The 23390-nt window shown below is 35.3% G+C and overlaps 1 protein-coding gene across 1 annotated transcript in view; it reads left to right on the top strand.

Annotated features, from left to right (window-relative positions):
• CPS1 (carbamoyl-phosphate synthase 1) overlaps positions 1-23390 on the top strand; it is a 140315-nt gene that overhangs the window by 55729 nt on the left and 61196 nt on the right. The window contains exons 14-22 of the mRNA XM_077770982.1: positions 931-1026; positions 3976-4165; positions 5394-5551; positions 7681-7809; positions 10138-10282; positions 11740-11950; positions 13566-13764; positions 17749-17925; positions 21269-21387. Of these exons, the coding sequence (XP_077627108.1) occupies positions 931-1026; positions 3976-4165; positions 5394-5551; positions 7681-7809; positions 10138-10282; positions 11740-11950; positions 13566-13764; positions 17749-17925; positions 21269-21387 (1424 nt within the window). The remainder of the gene's footprint in view (positions 1-930; positions 1027-3975; positions 4166-5393; positions 5552-7680; positions 7810-10137; positions 10283-11739; positions 11951-13565; positions 13765-17748; positions 17926-21268; positions 21388-23390) is intronic.

Raw genomic sequence — 23390 nt, 5'->3', positions numbered from 1 at the left:
TGTTTTAAGGATTTCCATGGCAGCCTTTTTTCCTGAGATGGAAAGATTGGAGGTAATTTACCCACTCAGTGTGGAATAAAACAGTGGATTCTCAGTAGCCAAAGAAGCCATGTATTTACTGTACAGTGTTTTTCTCAGAATATCAACCCATGTTCTTCAGATGAGTTTCTTTTAGTGAATCGTGAGGAAAAAGATACAATTTGGGATTCCACATGTCTTTGCGTGTAGTAGGCATTTAATAAATATTTGTTGAGGCAAACCAACTTTCCCAAGTCCTTGTCTTTTTGCAGTGAGCAAGAGTATCTTTCTTCTCTGAAGGTTTGGCTCTGTGGCTCAAAAATAAGCAGTATCATTATTTCCTTGGAATCATATATACAATTTGTAGATTTTCAGTATGTTGCCAAGACGTGCTTTATCTTGTTGCATTATCTGTAACTATTTCTGGCACTGAACTGTAAGGGCAAAACTGTGAATATACAGGTGTACGCATGTCCCCTTGCCTTCTATATTTTCATTTGTCCGTTAGGGAAGGCCCAGAGGCTTCCTTTGTCCAGAAGGAAACCAAAGAATATAAACCAAAGAATGTAACACATTTAAATTTTAGAGAGTCTTATCATATATACATTTGTTTTAAAATATATATTTATGTAATTGTGCTTAAATATTTATATGTCTTTGAATAAAACGTAGACTTCTCAAAATTTTTTACTTAAATGGAAAAAAAAACTTCATGAACTTTGGAAATTGCTTTGAAATTAGAGATGTTTAAATTGTTAGTCTTTTTCCTCACCTATCAACATATTTTTCAAAATATTGTACTTCAAATCACCATGTAAACTTAGACAATATAGTTTGAGTTCTCCACTCTTGAAAATGCCTATTTCTCCCATCTTCCTAATCAAAGCAATGTCGTTTTCTTATTGCTTACAGGTTTCCAAAGTCCTTATTCTAGGATCAGGAGGTCTATCTATTGGTCAGGCAGGTGAATTTGACTACTCGGGATCACAAGCTGTAAAAGCCATGAAGGTGAGAGATCTTTGTAGAATTAATATACTCCTTTAATGAGTCTAATTAGTATTTTATAATTTAGATTTATGACACTACCTCCTTTCAAAGTCACTATAATTGATATCCTTAACTATTCCTTACACATCTTATATTAAAGAAACTTTGATCACAGGCAAAAATTTTAACCTTCTCAAACTTTTTTCACACCTGCAAATCAAGAACTTTAGCATGATCTCCAAAATCATCTATGTTGCCACCTATTTATACTGAAAACATAAAAAGTCACATTTACAGATGTTGCTCATTTCCTTTGAGTCAGTGAGCTTCTAAAATATACTTGCCTTTTGTGTGAAAGAGAGAATTGGGCTCTAAGATATTTTGAATGTTCTACAGGATGCTTCAGGTATCTATGGCTGAAATGGCAAGATCCAGTTGAGAGAACAAAGGCAACCATGCCTTTTGTCCAAGCTATAGAAGTTGTTATCTGTCCCTAGGGGACCTAATTTCCCCATCTGTGACTTGGGCTGGGTGACCTACCAGAATGATCTGGCAGATTTTCACGTAAAAAAGAGGATTTGATACTCATGTTGGGAAGAACACCCTCCCTGTTTATTCAAAGTCTTTCAAGATCTCCCCAACCGTTTGTCATAGCAAAACAAACCTTTAGAAAAATTTCACTGTCCATATAACATATTTCTATTAAAAAGCCAACTTAGCATCCCTTTAGTGTCCTTATTTCCTTGGATATTCACCACTTTGGTGCTAATGAGGCCATCCAGTGGCCATATGAGCTCTTCTGTGACATTGCCTCTGGCTTTGCAGTATAAATCCATTCACCAGAGACCTGGCTAGGAGAAAGCAAGACACTGAAGGCGGCAGGAAACTAGGACAACAAACACAGAAAAATGATTGGCCAGAATTTTTTTTTTTTGCTTTATTCAATGTTCTGTACACAAAGATGTTTGTTGGAAAGACCAGAATGCAGCCACCAATTACCTAACTCTCTTCCCATTTGTTTTTATTTTTTTAATACTCCTCTCCATACATGCATAGGCGTATATACACATGCACATGTGTTTTTTGTGTACATTTTCAAAGAGTACTTTATTTCATTGTAGTATGATTCAATTTCTCTTTATATAATTAGAGGATGTCCAATGGTTTAGATTGGTTGGAAAGCACTGTAAGTGCATTCAGGATTTATAAATACATATAATAGTTAGCATGCTTTTAATTCTATTTGGTAGTTTTATAAAGGAGTAGTATTTTCATAGCTTTTATTTTTTTTACATGCTTTACATCCATTAGGTGAAGTTATGTATTTTAACTTAAGGATAGGAATTATTAGGTAAAGTATTATGATTAATTAGGAAGTTAGTAGAAATGAATTTCTGAACTAAATATTTAAAAATGATCAGATGGTGCATATGTTATAGCCATAACTATATTAGAAAGAAGTTAGAAAAATTATTAAAATAGTTTGAAATTATTTCTAAGTTTTAAAATGTATGAACACTCATCACAGTCATTTATGGAACTTTACCTATATAATTTGACTTCTCAAAAATAGCAGTATTCAATGTATAGCACATTCAAGAAAACACTTAAGTCTGTTTGTGCTTTTCTTTAGTAGTTAGACCTTCTGTAAGCTTGATGATGTGTTCTCAGTTTAGACTTAATTATTTAAATTCCAATCCATATTTTAAATGCATTTGCTTATCTGTATGTATATGTTCAAAAATTTTTAATAACACTTTTTTAAAAGCACTTTCTTTAACTCTTGAGAGATGGCTCATATTGAGGGAAGGGCATAGAACTTGAATCATAAGACTCGGATTAGAGACCTAATTTTGCCATTTATCAGCTATAAGATCTTTGTCAAGTCACTTAACCTTATAGAATGTCAAGTTTTTCATCTGTGAGGTAGAAATTTCTCTTGTAGTCTTGGAATAAAAATCAAATAAATTAATAAAGAAGTACATTATAAGTTTTAAGGCACCATTTGAATTTAAAGTAATATGAAATATATTTAATATTTTATTCAGATCCTCCCCGAAGGGCATGTAGGGCTTTCAAGGATGATTTTTATACTTTCATCTGAATATTTTGTTGATGTTTTAGATGCGTTCAAAATTGACATGGTCATAGGCAAAATAATAAGAGCCATATGGCCATATTTTATAATAATTATTTTGCTAAGTGTCATGCTCATCCTAGTTTATAAAGCTATTATCCTTCATAGCTTACATGAAGAATTATTTTTGAGGTATCTCCAGATGTGAGAAATAAGATAGAGCTATGAATACCTTTACACACACACACACACACACACACACACACACAGAAATTTTTATTTTATTTTTTTCCGCTTGGTCATTTTCTATTAATATAAGATGTATACAGCATATAATGCTCTTTGTTGACACATTAAGGCAGGCATGAAAATCTAAAAGGATGGAATCCAGCAGAAGGCTCTTGATGCTTCCAGCAAAGAAGCACATCATCATGCATTTTAAATGTACACTCCATGTTGGTCTTTGACAAACATTGTTAAGGGAGGCTTCTTTGATGTTGCCTCTGGTTCTATTTTATAGCTTACTACTTTTTAAGTTTTTAAAGCATTTTATTTAGTCTTTTAAGGTCGATTGGGCTATAAAGTTCAGCAGTATTTGTAGACCTTTAGTCAAATTCTATAGACATTATCTTAAGTTTTGCTTGATGCCTCCAGTGGCAAAGAATTCGGGGTGAACCTCATGAGGCAGCCAGTCTTTTTGGATAGTTTTATTATCAAGCAATTTTTTCCTTCCTTTCATCAAACATTTGTCTTCCTTTTTATTCCTAGTTTTACTACTGATCTCTACAGCCCATAGTGAGTTTTGTCACCTAATACAAACCCTCCATTTGAATATGGTCATTCTCTTCTTTAGACCATATGTTCCCATTCTGGGTCCTTTTGTTTTTTTTCAGGAAGAAAATGTCAAAACTGTCTTGATGAACCCAAACATTGCATCGGTGCAGACCAACGAGGTGGGCTTAAAGCAAGCAGATACGGTCTACTTTCTCCCTATCACCCCTCAGTTTGTCACAGAGGTCATCAAGGCGGAGCGGCCAGATGGGTTAATTCTAGGCATGGGTGGCCAGACAGCTCTGAACTGTGGTGAGTTCTTTTTAGTTTAACTGTAGAGCTTCAGCCCATGCACTGCTGTGTAATATTTTTTGTTTGAATCCATCTACCAATTATGCTCTGTGTGTTCATAAAAGCTTTTCTTTCTTTAATGTGTGAGGAAGCCGTTAGCAAACAACCACCTGAAAATGTCATGTGATAAATATTACTGGTTTATTTCGCAGAACAGCTGAGGTACAAAAGGAAACCTTTTACATGAATGCTCTCAGGTGGCCAAGTGAGGTCTCTCTCCTCCATTTCAGGATTTTGCTTTTCTCTGTTACCAGTGAAACCCTGCGAACTATCATGAATAAAAAATGAGAATTAACATTGACTAAATGCTTTGTGCTGTCACGTGTTGGCCCTGTAGCATTTGGATTTCACATATATTTTCACGATAACATAGATTAGTCTCTCTACTATCCCTTCATGCATCTGCTGAGTCCAATGCTCTGTCCCTTTGACAATGCTTCAAATCTTTGGAACTAGATAATGAATGAGAATCTCATTAGTTAGTTGGGGAAGCAGTTGGTGACATAATTTATAAGTCAAATATAAAAATCTTAGCCAATGTTAGATGGCATGCTAATGGAAACCCTATTTTGATGATTTTTCACCCATATAGAGATCCACAGCACTGGAATTATTTAAATAAGAGAATCTCATTATAGAAATGGACCATAGAAGGAAACAGAAGATACTAAAATCTAGAAGTTCACTGCATACTATGATTTTTATTAATAAGGATAGTATAAATCATGTGGAGGAGTGGTATAATAAGTAATAATACCACCAGCAAAATATTTTGCTAGAATGTCCTCAGAATTTTTCTTTCAAAATTTTTTCCCTTAAGTACAATTTTATTGTGGACTCTGGTGACTTTTTGGAGTTCATTTTAAAGTTAAAAAAAGGGGCGCCTGGGTGGCTTAGTCGGTTAAGTGTCCGACTTTCGCTTAGGTCATGATCTCTTGCGGTTCGTGGGTTCGAGCCCTGCGTTGGGCTCTGTGCTGACTGCCAGCTCAGAGCCTGGAGCCTGTTTCAGATTCTTACTCCCTCTCTCTCTGACCCTCCCCTGCTCACGCTGTCTCTCTCTCTCTCTCCTAGAAATAAATAAAAAAAATTAAAAAAAATAAAGTTAAAAAAAAGTTGTATTCAGGTATCTGTTAAGAAAGACTTAAGAGTTTGAGATTTTAGAACTTGATTATACTTCGTTCTTCTGTAGGAGTGGAACTATTCAGGAGAGGTGTACTCAAGGAGTATGGCGTGAAAGTCCTGGGGACCTCAGTTGAATCCATTATGGCCACAGAAGACAGGCAGCTGTTCTCGGACAAACTAAATGAAATTAATGAAAAGATTGCTCCAAGCTTTGCGGTGGAATCGGTAAGGAGTCTTTATTCTGGAGAAACAAGGCCATTATTTGTCTTACATTTAGAGGGAGAATTATTTGTCATGCCTGAAAATAAGAGTTACATTATTATATTTACATATAATTTCTTCCAGAAATGTCTCAGTATCTAAGAGACTTTGTGTATTAATCACAGCCTTTCATGCTAAAATGTTCAGGAGAGGTATTCATATTTTATGGAAAGGAAAGCAAAAGCCCATAGATGAAGTGGTTTATCAATGGTTGAAGTGCCACTGACTATCAAATCTCATGAATTAAAACAAAGAACGATGTCAACTTACAACGCCAAAGTGATTTTTACCTTCTTCCTGGGATTTGACACACATCTTGTTGATGCAAATGACCTGCAAATGGGAAATGATTGGATTGAAGTTTTCTTGTTAGAATGGAATAAATATTTACAAATGAAATTACCTAGAAAAAAGCCATTGGATCTAATCAATACGATTCATGACTGAAAAACTTGTAGTTTAGTTGTTTGAAGAGGATAGATCATTTTCTATTGTAGCCTGTGCCTATTGAGAGGCTATTATGAGGCACTAAGATATCTATATCTATATCATCTATATCTATATCTATATCTATATCTGTATCTATATCTGTATCTGTATCTGTATCCATATCTATATCTATATCATCTACATCTATATCTATATCTATATCTGTATCTATATCTGTATCTGTATCTATATCTATATCTATATTATCTATATCTATATCTGTATCTGTATCTGTATCTATATCTATATCTGTATCTGTATCTATATCTATATCTATATCTATATCTGTATCTGTATCTATATATCTATATCTGTATCTATATCTATATCTGTATCCGTATCTGTATCTATATAATCTATATCTATATCTATATCAGCTATATCTGTATCTATATCTATATCTATATCTATATCTATGTCTATATCTACATCATCTATATCTGTATCTGTATCTGTATCTATATCTATATCTATATCTATCTATATATGTTTTTGTCCCTGACTTTATTCCTGATTTCAGGCATACAGTCAGTGAAGTGGGGGTTCTAGAGGCAGTTTTTGTTGCAACTTCCCCATTGCAAAAATAGGCAAATCTTGAGGGAAAAGGGCAGCTACTGCTGGGACCACTAAAATGGGTTGTATATGTTTCAGAAAAGAATGCTCTCAAGTACACACAATGTTGCAGAGCTGTCAGTCAGGAATAGTCCCAGGATAGCTCTGCTGAACATTTGGAAAGCTCCTGCCATACATTTATTCTTTCATTGCCAGATTTAATTATGTCCTTGCTTCCTCAGGATGCGAAACAGGCATATGGGAAAGGTGTAATTACACTCCCATTGGTAGTGTAATAATATTCCATGACAGAAAAATATAGCCACCATATGTTATATTCTGTAAGGTAAAAAAAAAAATCTATGCTTCTGGGACTACTCTCTGACTGAACTTGAAAAATGAAAACTCTTTCTGTATAGTACTCCTAATGGCCTATTGCAGGAATATCAAGTTAGTTTCAGCAGTAGAAATCCTTGTATCATGAAGAGATGAAGGTTTTTAAGTAGAATTTAAAAATTCAGGGGCGCCTGGGTGGCTTAGTCGGTTAAGCGTCCGACTTTCGCTTAGGTCATGATCTCGCGGTTCGTGGGTTCGAGCCCCGCATCGGGCTCTGTGCTGACTGCCAGCTCAGAGCCTGGAGCCTGTTTCAGTCTGTGACTCCCTCTCTCTCTGACCCTCCCCTGCTCACGCTGTCTCTCTCTCTCTCCTAGAAATAAATAAAAATATTAATAAAAAAAATTCAATATGGCTCCCATTCTCAAATTAATGATGATTATGATAGCCTTGGTCATTGTTTTATTTTTTATATGGCAAAATAAAATTTATAACTAAAAGATGAAAGAAACCTTTCAGTGGTTATGAAAAAAATCCTAGAATTTTACTTCAAATTTGTAAAACAACACTTGTGTTTCAGTAGGAAATGAAGGAATAACACATTTCTATAGTCATTCTTCTCAAATAAACTGATTTACCTGAATTGCTAGACTCTATTGGTATGTTTTTTTCTGCTAGTGTGGTCAGCTTTTCAAACTTTGAGTTTTTCTTGTTGATAGATTGAGGATGCTCTGAAAGCAGCAGATAAGATTGGCTACCCAGTGATGATCCGTTCTGCCTATGCCTTGGGTGGGTTAGGCTCTGGCATCTGTCCTAATAAGGAGACCTTACTGGACCTCAGCACAAAGGTATGTATTTTCACGGACCAAATTCTTACCAATCAAGAAAATTGATTTGATAAACTCTTTCAATTAGAGAAAGTTATGTAGATGAGAAATGACCTTTTCTCTATTAAAACCACTGTCATGTTTTCCAAAAGTATTGTCCAACAGACAGTACCTTTGTAAGGGAAATGCAGTGCAGTTATTTACATTGGAACACAGCATTAGTCAAATTTCTTGATGAACTCTTGAGGTTCTTGCTAGAACGTTTTGTTTCCTGCTTATGTATGCTTCTTTTATTAAATAAGGAGTCTTTTGTTGGTTGTGTGTGCTCTCTTCTCATTGAATAGAACGATGCCTGGTGACATGGGGTCTCAATAATTGCTTGCTGAATGAATGAATGCATGCGCAGTCAAGAGACCCGTGTAACTTACGTGGTGGTCATGGAAGTGAATTTGACAGAATTATAAGAGCTATTTTGGGGAGTGCTAGGTAAACACCAAACACAGCTTATATCTATCATGACTTACTTTTCAGAGTGAAATAAAATGCAGCCCTTGAGTTGTTAACATAGGATTCCGAGAACAGATAAATAAAATTAAATATATTTAGATAACTATAATGACTAACATTTCATTAAGTTGGATTTAGTGTTTCTAAAGTTGCCAAAAGAAATTTTAAAAAGGACAATATATCAATATGAATATTTCTTGTTTCCATTCTGGACTTATGAATCCTGTATTTAAAGAAAAGACAAGTTTATAGAAGCAATTTTTTTTAGCATACTAGATGTTCCCAATATTTTTAGTATTACTAATCTCATTATTACTCCCAGTAGTGACAATGTGTACTTACTCTCTATTAAAAATATTTTTTTTACTGTATAAAAAACATTCTGTATACTGAATTGTTTAAAAGTGTTTACAGTGAAAGCAATTTAGGAATGGGATAAATGTTAAGGATTTACAATTCCTCTAAAATAAGCAGCATGGCATTGAATGCTCTTTTGTTGAAAACCTAGCTTTTCCCTTGAGAATAATTACTTGTATCATTCTTTCCTAAACTACCCCTTATTCTCTTGAGATTATATTTAGCACCTTCAGAAGCTGCATTAGCTCATCTGGGCCTCAATGTTAGGCTTTTGCATAAAATCTGAGACTAGAAGGAAGTTGAGGCAACATCTCATTTGATGTCAGTTATCCTTGTGTCCAAATATCCAGCCTAGTCTATTAGAATGCAGAATGGTTTCCCAAATCCCAACCCGTTGTTTCCCAGATTTCCTCTTTTAGCATGCAATCCTAATTACACATTAATCATTACTAAATTGTTAACGCTGGCTACAGAGTTTCTTAACCACTTTGAAAACCTCATCATAGGCAGCTGTGGGGACAAATGTGTTCATTTGCCATTGCACATGGTGGATCCTATAGTGTTGACTGAGGTTAAATAGATAGTGTTGAGGCACATTAAATAAATGCTAACACTGAATTATTATTTCATTATACTGCCTACTAAAAATTTGAAAAAATTTGCAGTACTCTCATCAGTTACTTTCTGTTCCCTTCTCACTGCCAATGCAAACTGAAAACATTATAAGACAAAGGACATTTCTGTCTTGGATTTTCAGCCACCAAATATCCTAAGGTCGAAGACTGCCTCTTTCATATTTTGGGTTCAGTATTCTACCCACCAGTGCGTACACAGTAAATATGAAATGATAATTATACTAATTCATATCTGTTTAATCAGGCATACATGATATATGACTCAGGGTATTTAAGCACTTAGGCAGTAATTAACCATAATAATAGTTGCATATGATTCTTCTAATTCTCAAGTTTCATATGCCATCTTGGCTAACAGTTTACAACCATCATTATCTCCTTTGTTCTCCTCATCAACATCAACTGACTTTTATTGTGTATGTCACTGTACAAAGCACTCTCAGCTATTTTAGAGAAAACCAGAGTCTTTAGACTTGTTTTTCCATATTTATTTGCACTTATCACATTTTCTGGTTTCACAGAAGCCTTGCTGCTGAAATAATTCCATTTCCCTCTGCCTGATTGCTCAATTATTTTCTCTTTTTCCTAAATTAGTTTGATTTAATGTCATATCAGCACTTTGAATGGCAAGCCTCAATAATATAAATCAAGCTTATTCACTGCAGGATGCTATTCCTAGTACCTCACTGATTTTCTGACACATGGTGCCTTCTGGAGCATTGAGGGGGAGGGAGACTAGGCTCCAGACCATGAGGCTGACCGGGATTCAGGCCAGAGCTTTGTGCCAAATATCCATGTTTAAACCATAGCCTTTCCTTACACTTTGATACCTTGTGTCACCAATTTCTAGGCCTTTGCTATGACCAACCAGATTCTGGTGGAGAGGTCAGTGACAGGTTGGAAAGAAATAGAATATGAAGTGGTCCGAGATGCTGATGACAATTGCGTCACTGTCTGTAACATGGAAAATGTTGATGCCATGGGTGTTCATACAGGTAAGCAAAGAGTCTTCAAGAATTATAGTAATGCCCGTGTTCAAGCTTCTGATGACCCATAGACACCTTTATTAAGTCCTTTTTGTTAAACTACAATTCTTAGCTGACAGGCTAATGATAATACAAAATAGTATTTCACAGTATTGAAAATAATCTCACGTTCATTTTGATCTTCACAAAAACCCTGTGAAGTAAGACAGGTATTATTGTATTATTCTGATTTCATTTGAGGAAGAGGTCAAATATAAACAATGTAGTGATGGTAAAATCTCTAAGACTTAGTGTTGAGACATAAGAAATGAGGTTAAGACGACTTAAATCAGATGAGGGTATTAGTTATCCAGTGAGTGAGAAAATAGCCACAAGTAATAGAAAGAGGTGAAATAGGTCTTTTAGGAAGAGAAACTAGTTAGACAAGAGTGCAAAAAGGGTGACTTAAGATTAAAAAATGCTAGCTATGAGGCATGGGTGGAATTTTCAAGGAGAGGGTTGATAATGTGGAGCTGGAATTCAAGAAAGGGGAATAGAAATTAAGAAGCTGATATAAAATCATTCGCAGGCATTGGTGTGAAGGAAATAATTGAAGCTGGAAGCACAGACTATGTAAGGACATAAGCGTAGAAAGAAAGACAATAGGGCCAAGGACTGAACATGGGAGCTGTTTAGATTTACAGTGCAGGAGTAAGAGGAAGTGTTGGTGCTTAAGAAAAAGAAGGGAATGATAGAAAGAAAACCAGTAAGCCAATATAAGAAAATATTTTATAAAAGAGCTTTGGTTTTGGTTGTATCAAATATTGTGAAAGGTCAAGAATTAGGATTTTAATGTGGGGTTTTGGATATTCAAGAAGACAGTTTTAATGTAAAGTTGGTTATGGGAGCTATACTGAAAAAATTATATGGCAATGAGAGATATGAAGAATTGGGAAACCTTAAAAAAGTTTCATCATGTAAAAAATAAGAGGGATGTTCTTATGATTGGCAATGTAGTGGGGGAGGCTGCTGAGCCAGTATAAGTCTGAGAATGTTTGTGGGCAGAAGGATTGGTGACTAAAAATTAAGAGATCAAAGATACAAGGGCTATGATTAGAGAGGAGTCAGACAATGGGAAGGGATGAGATGTGGAAAACGAATGAGTCAGTCTGGGTGAAGAGGAGATGATGTTTATAGAAGGGAGAACTTGAGAGAGAGAGAGATTTTGAGATGAAGAAAAGGGAAATTGAAGAAGCTAATGCCAATTTGGTAAGTAGATGACTGAAGCCTGGATAGCTAGATGAACTTGAGAAAGGTTAGAAGGGCTTCTGTAAGTAATGTGTTACAGCAATGCACTGCCTTGAGACAATTATTTTCCCCACAAACCCTTAGACTAATCTGGTTTTTTTATTACACAAATAGATTAAGTCACTAAAGTTAGTTATTTAGATATACTACCAAATAACAAATGTTGCTTGGATGTACAGGTGATTCGGTTGTTGTAGCCCCTGCCCAGACCCTCTCCAATGCGGAGTTTCAGATGTTGAGACGTAGTTCAATCAATGTTGTTCGCCACCTGGGCATTGTGGGTGAATGCAACATTCAGTTTGCCCTTCATCCTACCTCAATGGAATACTGCATCATTGAAGTGAATGCCAGATTGTCCCGAAGCTCTGCTCTGGCCTCAAAGGCCACTGGGTAAGATCAGAATGATTGACCACGTGTTTGCAGATTCTTCACAGATAGTTTTGGAAAACCAACAGCTAGTGGGAGACTGTACTGCATTTACAAGCTATAGTCCCCATTTCTGTATGCTGGCTGCAAATCATTTAGGACCCTAAGGGCATGGTTATTAATGAGCTTGCTGCCAGATTGAAGCAAATGATATTGCTTGCTGGCTTTGTTTGCTGGCTAATCATAAACTAATCAAAATCTGGGTGGTCAAAGCAGGCTGCGAAAAATCTGCTTCCTAATTGCACTTTGCAGACATTGTTAAAAAGTGAAAATCAATTCTTAAATTTAGTCCTCAACTGGTTTCCTTCAGGTGCATAGTAAATGGCAGGCACATAGTATAGTTTGCTTGATTCAAGCATTCAAGAAATCATTCTATTTTAGCAAAACTCCACAAGACCAAACATTGTAGGATTTTTTTTAATAAATATTGCAGCCAAATAAAGGAATTTGCTACCCATTTAAAAACAGCTGGCAAGAGTAATTGGAAGGAACATTAACTAATACCTTTTGTTCTATTAATATATTTAGCACATGGCATTTAAATCACATGGCATTTAAGTGAACAAAATAATTACCTGTAAGGATTGTTTTTTTTTTTTGTAATATGGCTACACAGTGATGCATGGAGTACTGGTAAAGTGTTGCTGTAAGCAAGAGTCGGGAGACTTGACTTCTCCTTCCAATTCTTCCACTGACTATGTGACTTTGGACATATTTATTTTCTCTGATCAGTTTTTTTCATCTGTCAGATGGGGGAGATATATTAAACGACTCATATGTAATTCTATAGTTCTGTGAATTATTTTGTCAAATATAATCACCAAAACTATCCAGTGAAGTCCCTAGAGTATTAGTGGGTTTTTTTTTTCTTTCATTGATTGATTGATTGATTTTGAGAGGGAGAGAGAGAGAGAGAGCATGTGAGCAGCAGAGGAATGGGGGGGGGGAGAGAGAATCCCAAGCAGGTTCCGTGCTGTCAGTGTGGAGCCCCACATGGCGCTCAGTCTCAGGAACCTTGAGATCATGACCTGAGCCAGAGTCAAGAGTGCGTCACATAACCAACTGAGCCACCCAAGCACCCCTCTAGAGTGTCAGATTTGAAGGCACCCCAAGTTCAAAAATAATTTGGAAACTGAGCAAGGACCCAAACTTTCAATTACTAGGTTTTATGGCCATTGTATACCCCATAGTACCAGCTAACTCCACTGTCTTCCTAGGGGCAGACATGTGTATATCTTTTTAAAAGAGTATTTTTCAGATTCTTATCTTAGTGGAGGCTATACATAAGTGAGCACTTTATCAAGGAAGCCATTGATTTTGGATTAAAGAGGCGAAGGTTGGCAGCTGTAGTCCTGAAAGTCAGGCATAGAGAATGAATCCTTTTCTGATCTGTGCCTTTCCATTTTATCATGACTCACATTGTTTTATAAGTGGCTATTAAATCTTCATACAGAACAGAGAACCAGATGTGTACCCTGATGTGGAATAATACCAGAATTTCTAAGAAAGAATAATTTTATGTTTTGAGCTGTATTTAACAGTTACTGCTGAAAGAAAAAAAATATCTCCTCCTTTGTAGCTACCCATTGGCATTCATTGCTGCAAAGATTGCTCTAGGAATCCCACTTCCAGAAATCAAAAATGTTGTATCAGGGAAGACATCAGCCTGCTTTGAACCTAGCCTGGATTACATGGTTACCAAGATTCCTCGCTGGGATCTTGATCGTTTTCATGGAACGTCTAGCCGAATCGGTAGCTCTATGAAAAGTGTGGGAGAGGTAAGTCCTTCGTTTATTCCTCTACTTTATTCTTGTTCTCAGTTATTTTGTCAAATCCTTAACAGTTTGAAAGTCTTAGTGTTGTCTAGATACTGGGATCTTGATTGGAGGATATAAAGGAATTTCATTTCTTTCCTAGTGTTTCAACATCTCGACTGTTAACATAAGGCATTTGTTACATGGCCATTTAATGGATCTTAAATGCTTTCATTTAAAAGGAGAGGCCATATAGGTGGATGTATAAAGTACTTGAATTTATGAAAAAACATATTTATACACACACATATATAACTGATTTATAATGTATTTATAAACAAATCTGGAAAATAACATGATATAAGATGGTGCACCAGAAAGACCACTGAACTGAGGTTAAGAATTCAATTTTAATCTATTCACACAAATTGTGGCTTTATCCCCCTTGGACTTCACTTTCTGTAGATCTAAAAGAAAAGGGGCTGGACTAAACAGTCTATCATGTCCCATCTAGCTCTAAAATTCAAACTTGAGAAGAGCCTCTTCCATATTGAAATGGTCTAAGCTTTTAGGACCTTTAGATTTCTCATAACGTCCTTTTTATACTATTTGAAATTAAAATTAGCTTTTGATTATTCCATCTTCAAAAATGCAGTGCTCCTCTGTGCAGGAGGAAAGAAAAAACATTCAGATCCTTTCCTCTGACAATCACCCCTTCCCTTCCCCACCAAGGGATTTATTTCTTCTTGTTTCCAGGTGGCTCGGCATAAGTGGAGAGAGCATGAGCCTTGGATGTAAATGGATTTGGGTTTCACTTTTTGGTGTTGCCACTTACTTAGCTAGAGACACTCATGCAAGACACTGTGTGTCTTCAAGCTTTCCATCAGAAAATTGAGGATGATAATACCTAACTTGGTTTCTTATAAGGCTTATGATTAAAAGATGTAAATATTTAGTAATGTCTTTTAAGGTAGATTCATAGTGCATTCCCAATAAGTGTATTCTTTTTTTTTTTAGCATTTTATAATGTTTATTATTTTTTTAATTTTAGTTAAATCCAAGTTAGTTAACATCTAGTATAATAATGGTTTCAGGAATTTAGTGATTCATCAGTTACATATAACACCCAGTGCTCATCTCATCAAGTGCCTTCCGTAATGCCATTACCCATTTAGCCCATTTCTCCACTCAACACCCCTCCAGCAACCCTGTGTGTTCGCTTATTTAAAAGTCTCTTATGGTTTGCCTCCCTCTCTAGTTTTGTCTTATTTTTCCTTCCCTTCTCTTATGTTCATCTGTTTTGTTTCTTCAGTTCCACATATGAATGAAATCATATGATATTTATCTTTGACTGACTTATTTTGCATAGCATAATACATTCTAGTTCCATTCACATTTTTGCAAGTGGCAAGATTTCATTTTTTTTTATTGCCAAGTAATATTACATTGTGTATATATACAACATCTTCTTTGTCCATTTTTGTCAGTCAATGGACATTTGGGCTCTTTCCACAATTTGGCTGTTGTTGATAGAACTGCTGGAAACATTGGGGTGCATGTGCCACCCCAATAAATGTATTCCATCAGTATTATTGTCATTGTTTATGGGTAGGATGTTTGATTACAAACAGTATGCATGAATCTGAATCTCTATTGATCGATTGATCTATCATCTATTTTACTTCATATTGTCTCTGTTTCTATATGGCTTAGATAGGAAAACTGGATATATTACAGAGCAAAGAACTATTTATGACATGTTGTTCAATATTGGCCTTCATTTGTCCTACATTACAGATTATAGCCTATCCTCAGACTAGCCATTGCAGAAAAGATGGCCACTAATCACGGGAAGTACAGCTTAACTCCATCAGGAGAAAAGAAAATGCAGGAGAAAAGAAAAAAAAGATATTTTACTGATCAATCATATTCATGCATGAAAGGCAGAATTATTACTATTTTGGTTTCCTTAGTTTCCAGGATGTTAATGCAAGATTTTAAAGTAATGATAGATAAGGAAAAGTTGACCTTTTAAATTAAAATGTCCTACTAGTAGTGGTAAAAAACCAGGTAGTCCTTGATAGCTGTTTTAAATCTTATTTTTTCTATTATGCTTCAAGGTGCACAAGAGAATTAGAACTGAAATGTCATGTACAGTTTTGTTGGTAGTGTTTCTGTCAAAACAAACAACTGTTATTTAGCTTATTTTGTGGGAAGTGTCCCTTTTCACATTGCTCACAATAAAATTTATAGGCCAAAGAATATGAGATAGTTTTTGTAATGTTTTCATTTAGGGGTTATTTTCTAAAGGATTTTTGTTGTCGGTGAATATTTTGCATCATACACTTAGTTCAACTCAAGTTAGGAAACATTTCTTGAGTTCTTCCTACATGCAAGATGCTGGGAGAATAAAAGAGTGAAGAAGATATAGATACTTGTTACATATTATCTGCAGTTGGTAAGTTCAGAATACATAAGTAGAGCCAAATGTAATATGAATTCAACTGTGGTAAACATTAAAATACAGTATTCACATACAGGTGTTTTGAGAATGTGGTAGAACAGGGTCAGGGAATTGGGTTAGGGCCATGTCAGTTATTCCACTGAGAAATGGTGAAATTTTCACTTAATGAAGGGGAATTTTAATAACATGAAGTATTAAAAAGCACAGATTTTGAGCAAACACGGTTATGAACTCCTTTATTATTACATAGGTATGTTTGCTTTTCTTTTATTGAACGTATTCCATATACCATTATATACAGCATACTTAACAATTAATGAAAATTTATAATGAATTACTTATAGAACCAGTTACTTTATGGCCAATTGTTAAATATATAATACCTAAAAACTATATTAAATATTCCAGAAATGCTTTCCTAATTTGATAGTACCATAAAAAATCTTACTCCTGGCAGTTTCTTTCACACTTAGGCTAGCAAGTCTAAGAACATATCGTGTAACCTTCCAAACAGCACCATGCATGCCTCGCAAGTTGTATATCTGAATTGGACTAACATTTTGTTTATCTCTGCTATTGAGAATCTCCCTACTTCTAATTAAATTTGGGGCAGCATGAAAGGTTATCTGTTTGGCTTTAGTTATCTTTGAATATGTATCTTGTCACACAATTGACATGAAGATTTACCAAACTGACATTAATGGGATTTCGGGTCTATTTGAGGAAACACAGAGGTATACTAAAGGCAGCTTTATCACTGTTATTATTTTAAATTGGAGACCAAAAATGCATAGCAATCTATTATTTTGCGGAAAGGCTCAAAGACAGTGCTTATCCACTGAAAATAACTGGGTGGGCTTGATGGCAATTCAAGTTTAACTCTGACTGTAACACATCCAAACTGAATCACCACATGGTTTTCCTAATTGGTTAGTGTACAATTAGTAAAGATTTGTAAAGATTGTGGAAAGACACATTGAATTTGTCATGAGGAATTTAGTCTCTGCCTACATCCAAAATCTGAATCTGTCAGTATTCATTATGATTCTGAAGGTTTTATTAATATTAACGCTTAGTTATAAAGAAAGCCAACCTGTCTTGAATAAGTGACTGATAAACCATTTAGAAAGAGTTCTGTTTTTGTGTTAATATATGTCTGGTTTCTCTTCATTTTGTTTTTTATTCTAAAGAACTTCTTGCATAAAAGCAAGGTTTTATTAAGGAAGAGTCTACATGCTCTGGCCACACACTCCTTATTTTAATATGGTTCAGGGCAGGTGCAGGCAATTTCCTCATCAGTCTCAGCAAATAAAGCTAAATTTCCTATGTGATAAAAGACTGACCTAATACTGTTAAAGACTCACTACATCAAAATCATGGAGAAAAGGAGAATAGAAGAAAAATAACACCTAAATTTGAGTAGTGTTCTTCCCTATGTGTTTTGTTCCTAAGTCTTTTCCTGAAAAATATTCAATTTCTGGGTTCTGTTTCAAATTTAAAATATATAAGCTCTTTAAATACATGTTTTTAAATGTGCATTACAGGTCATGGCTATTGGCCGCACCTTTGAGGAGAGTTTCCAGAAGGCCTTACGAATGTGCCACCCGTCTATAGACGGTTTTACTTCCCGTCTCCCAATGAACAAAGAATGGCCATCCAACATAGATCTCAGAAGAGAGCTGGCTGACCCATCCAGCACCCGCATCTATGCCATTGCCAAGGTAATATGTGATAAGGGGCCCAGAGCTATTGTTTTGTTCAGAATATAGTCAGCCTGGACTTTGAAGTAAAACTGAATCATAGAGTGGTTGTGAATTCAGGGATTTGGGGGAAATTTTTTAATTCTTTTCAGTAATATTATACTGGAGATTTCTGTGGCTTTCTTCTGGTTATTCTATAAGTAATCAAATATTACCCCCTTTCTAAAATTTGATGTAAGCCTAGACTAAAGGGCATATATTACAGTTTTAAAGGATGATCACAGAGATAAAATGTTCCTCCATTTTGGTAGATATCTTATCAACACTCTCAAGTGGGTTTGATCATTTTGACTTGCTGTTTCCTATCACTCTCATTACTTGTTCCTTGAAAATGTATAAAACTGTATTTTAGAAAGGAAGATGCATAAACTAGTATCCTTTAGTATATGCTACCTTAGACTAGAGAATAATCTTTATTTGCTTCTTTTTCTATGTTTAAACAGAAACAACTATAAATATCTTCCATGATTATAGGCTTTTTTGTGTAATTATTTTATTAGTCTTACTTTTAGAACAAAAAAGCCCCACATTTCTCACTTCTACCATGAGTTCCCTTTTATGCAAATTAAATGCCATATTAATCTCCTTTCATGTTTACTATGTGTAGGGTTTTGAAGTTTCAGCTCATCTGATTTTATAAAAGGTGACTTGGACAGCTGGGATCTGACCGGTTAGAAATCCCTGAATGGCTTTTTGACATTTAAGGAAGCTTAAGCATTAATCCTCCAACAGTATCAAACTACAGTGATGCTATAAAGCCCCACTGACCATTTTATATGTGTGTGTGCGTATGTGGGATGAGCTAATGAAAATATGAATTTTGCCTTTAAAGAGAAAAGCCATTTTTGTAATTCGCCTCTGTGGCAACGGAAAAATGCTGTGAGTGATTTTGAACTCACTGCAACTTTAATGTCCGTATATTGAGAGTCCTGCTGAGAGGGGAGAAGGGGAGGGAATGTTTCCTTCGTTGCATATAATGTTATACTCTCCTCACCTTTACGGTTTCTAAATGCAGAGTATTAAGTTCCATTGGAATTCTGACAGATGCTAATATCTTTTGATGGACATCTCCTAATACTGCGTTTCAAAGTAATAGAGAATTAACAGTTTTCAGTGGTGATGGTGGTAATGAGAGATTATTCCAGGGGGCCATTTCACCGTCTCTACTGTTCTTATTTAAGTCTTTTGTTTAAAAAAAAGCATTCTACTGTATCACACACACACACACACACACACACACACACAACGTATATATAATTTTTTTCCAGACAAAGGGCAGTGAATGGATTTTTTTCTGTAAGCCTGGTAATCACGCTTCTGCCATTTTGAGGCAGATGAAAAAGGGAAGTATTTCCAAGTTCCCAGCGAGGCTGTTAAACTCAAGCAAATCTCTCATTCTTTTCTAATGGACTTATAAAGGATGAGAATTCTGGAAAAATGTGTGGAGATTCTTTCTCACAGAGTACCCTGTGTACGAACAAGAAGTGCAGGCGCTGAGGTGTAAATTATTGTCTGCCAGAGTGCCAGCAGAAGGAACTGATTTCTATGTGTTAGAGGTCATCATTACTGTTCATTTCCACAACAACCAGGAACTTGGTGGTTTTGACAAAGAGAGTAAGGACTGTGGAGGGCTGAAGGGGAAAAAGAATGAAGGGAGTGAGTAAATCTTCCCTCGCTTTCATGATTCTTAGAAAAGGGCAAGTTGCTCCGAGGCCTGATTTTTGCTGCAGTCTTATTTCAGGATGACTGGATCATCACCTCTTTTGATTTGGGGAGAATACAGGGCATTATTTTTGATTTGGGAAACATTAGAGTAACCTCAAACTTGTTTGGGGTCATTATGAACTTTATTATAGCCGCGTGACATGGCAAAGCTGCAGCGCTTGAGGATGAAGTCCTAAGATGGCAGGATCTGGCTTTCTGTTAGAAACTGTGGATGTGACTCTAGTTGTCTTTCCTCACTGGGAAATGACTCCAGGATTCTAAGTCCTCTGCCAATTGCAGGGTGATTACTGTGTGTGACTGTGTGAAAATTTCCTCTGGTCTGTCAAAAGTGTTGCTAACTTGAGATTCTATCCCCCTCACAGTGTTGATGGCCAACAGCTAAATGTGCCTTTAATCACTTGGAAAATGAGACAGAATGGTCCTTGGGACCATGGCTATATACAGGAAGGATAAAACAAGAGAAACATAGACTTAAAATGAACATGCCTTTGAGTATTCCCATTAAATATCATCTTATACTAGTCAACAGAATTATGAGCTGTGCTGTCTCTCAATACTTATTATCATTATCTCTCTGATGCTAGAAATAAGTGAAAATTTAGAGAAAATTAAGCTCCTGCAGTTGAAATAGAATAGTAGAGTTACTAGTTACATATATTTCTTAATGGGATTTAAAAATATGATGTGCCATTTCTAGAATATGTTATTTTGGAGCACTAGCTGATTATTGTTTTTCATTGAGTATAAATATATATCTAAAAATAGTAAAGAATAAGAGTGGACATTTTTTGAATATCAGGGTTTGGGTTTTGAGAGTTTATTTCTTCTTTCAGTTGCCTTTTCTACTCAGCTTAATGACCCGTAGTTATGATTTCACTTTTGAGAAATTGCTAAAGTAAGCTTGAGGAAAAAGCTGAGCTGCCTATCAGAACAGAGTTATTACTACATTGTTTTGGAATATATTAGGATTTCGCAAAATACCTGTCTTAGCACAAAAGTCATAGTAACTGATTCAAAATAATTTTTTTGTTTGAAGTCTTCTCTGAGGAAATGTTCTAAAGAAATAACACTAAGTCAGATTTGATCCATAAGTTCTCTCATTGACTGCTTTAGGTGAATGTGGAATAAGGTGATAAAAATACAGCATTTGCCAAAGGGTAATTATCCAAAGATATAAATTAAAGGATCATTATACTAATTCTATATTTTCCTACCAATTTGGTTTAACTGCAGTTTCAAGAGATTCTCTTTAATTCCAAAGAGATGTACCAAATGTAGGATATAATTGTTATCATGGTTATATAAAAAGTAGGGGAACAGAGCCTGTTAGGGGGATCTTTCCGAGCACACATTGCTCTGATTAACTTAAGACACCTCCTTGGTATGCCATTTGTGGATACAGCTGGCAGTGTCAGTAGGTTTATCGGGAGGAACATCAATGATGCGATATCGGTTCCATTCTCAGTCTATAGCCTCGGGCTCTCTGAGGAATAGGGAGAGGAGTAGCTGCTATAGGTTTTCAACCAAATAAGACACATAAAATGTGTACCAATGAAAGTGTGTCTTTTTCTTTTGGCAGGCCTTGGAAGACAACATGTCCCTTGATGAGATTATGAAGCTCACATCCATTGACAAGTGGTTTTTGTATAAGATGCAAGACATTTTACACATGGAAAAGACACTGAAAGGGCTCAACAGGTAAGGCAGTGTCGTCTGATTTGCTCCAGATACTTTCTGTGCAACTTTCATCCTCTCTGACCCTCAAGCATTTGGCCAAAATTCTGCTTCAATGAAGTAAGTAGTGCCAAGGTTGGAAGGCATTAGCCATAGCCACGAGAAATGCCAGTTTTAGGTGTTTACCTTGTGAAAGGTATCTCTTAATATTCTTAACTACCTTTAACCCCCACCACTGCCATGAAACATAGTCATATTTTTATTAAGTATTTTGAAATTATAAAAATTGGTATACATTAATGAATTCATGTGCTATATAACTTAACAAAAATTACCTAGATTAAAAAGTTATCCATCAATAACTAAATGAATAATATTCCTATCTTCAATAACATTTCTAAGTTCTGAATTCTGTTTTTCTCTCTTAATATCAACCTACATATTGCTGTATATGGATAGGCAAATGCATCCCTCTTGCATTTTACTTATATTTTATAACACTGGGACTTCTAGTTCAGCATACAAATAAGCCACATTCAAGTTTCTGTTAATAGATTCTTTACCTCTCACTAATTTACATTTTTATCTCCTTCATGGCCAATTATTTTTAAAATTTCATTTCATGTTCAGAATATTCTGATAATGTCAGGGCTTTAAAATCCACTTTTTTTTTTAATTTTCATGAGAAGACCATTTGTTGGGGCACCTCAGCCTTATGAAATTACAGATACGTTTTAAACATGGATGTTTGATAAGAGGAACGTTTATTACCAATCTAAGGAAGACAGTATAATCCTCTCTAGCTTCTCCTTTTAAGAGGGTTTTGAAATATACTATTATTAGAAAGAAGTCTCACCTACAAGCCTAGGTATACTTTTAAAGAGAGGAAAACTTTTTGTTTGTGTAAATTATTCTCAAATGGTTTGCGAAAATGTAAAAATATTAATCGCTTTAAATTTTGTGGAAGACAATGGAGGTTCTCAAAGCCTACATCTGTAACATATCATTACTGTGTTTACCTAATCAAGATGCACACAAATGGGTCAATAATAACACTTCCTTTTCTTTCTGAGAAAAATGAGGTTCTTTTTTCATCTATTGAACGGTTACCCACAACAAATGCTTGGTTTTCAAAACTGGGGATTCCAATCTGCCAAAAATGAAACGAGCTGTGGTTGCGTATAAGTCATCCATTCTAGGGATCACATAAAATGAACAGTAGATAGCAAATACGTTAAGAATTGAGACTATACATTCATCTTAGAAATTTGCTGACTTGAGGTTTTCTTTCTTGGTTTATGAGGCCAGCAGAACTTCCATGTTGAATTATAGTCTGTTCCACTGTTTTCACTTTCAGACAACTGATTGCAAATGCCTAGGAAACCACTCCAATTATAACCACACGAGGGTGCTAGAAACTTACAGTATGCCTGTTGTAGCAGGGAGGAGGCCTGGGGCGAAAAATAGCAGACATTATTGTGACTTAAATTTTCACTTGGTATACATTCTGATTTGGGGACAAATTCTATGCTTCCATTGAGTAGTTTTTGTTTCGACCAGAAAGCAGGTTGAATTCTAACTAAGCAGTAATAAGCGGATGGGTGATAGTGAAAAATGTCCTTGGAAGATTAGGCCCATACTGTTACAGATCACTTATAATGTTTTATTACCTCCACATTCTATTGCATTTACTTGCTAATAATTTAACATTTTTAGTTTCCATTTCCTGACATAGGCATATTTGTATTTAGATATATTTTCTATTGTTCATAATGATTGGCATAAAAATTTTATATGTCTTTTAGTAATTCAAAAGATTCTAAAAAATCATACATAAAATTATCTTTTGTTGTATGAACTCAACAGGTGTTAGTAAACCTAAATCCTGAATTCATTATTTTCTGACTGATACTTTACTGTTAAATTCTTTTTTTTTTTTTTTAAGTGTGGTAGATGCACACACAGCAATTTGATAATGGTTGTTATTTAGAAGTGTTAGATGGATAAAAAAAACCCAAAAACACTAG

The sequence above is a fragment of the Crocuta crocuta genome, unplaced genomic scaffold, assembly GCF_008692635.1.
Source record: "Crocuta crocuta isolate KB4526 unplaced genomic scaffold, BGI_CrCroc_1.0 scaffold160, whole genome shotgun sequence".
In the NCBI taxonomy this organism is placed as follows: Eukaryota; Metazoa; Chordata; class Mammalia; order Carnivora; family Hyaenidae; genus Crocuta; species Crocuta crocuta.
The sequence above is the reverse complement of the archived record's forward strand: the minus strand, read 5'-3'. Positions and strand labels throughout refer to the sequence as shown.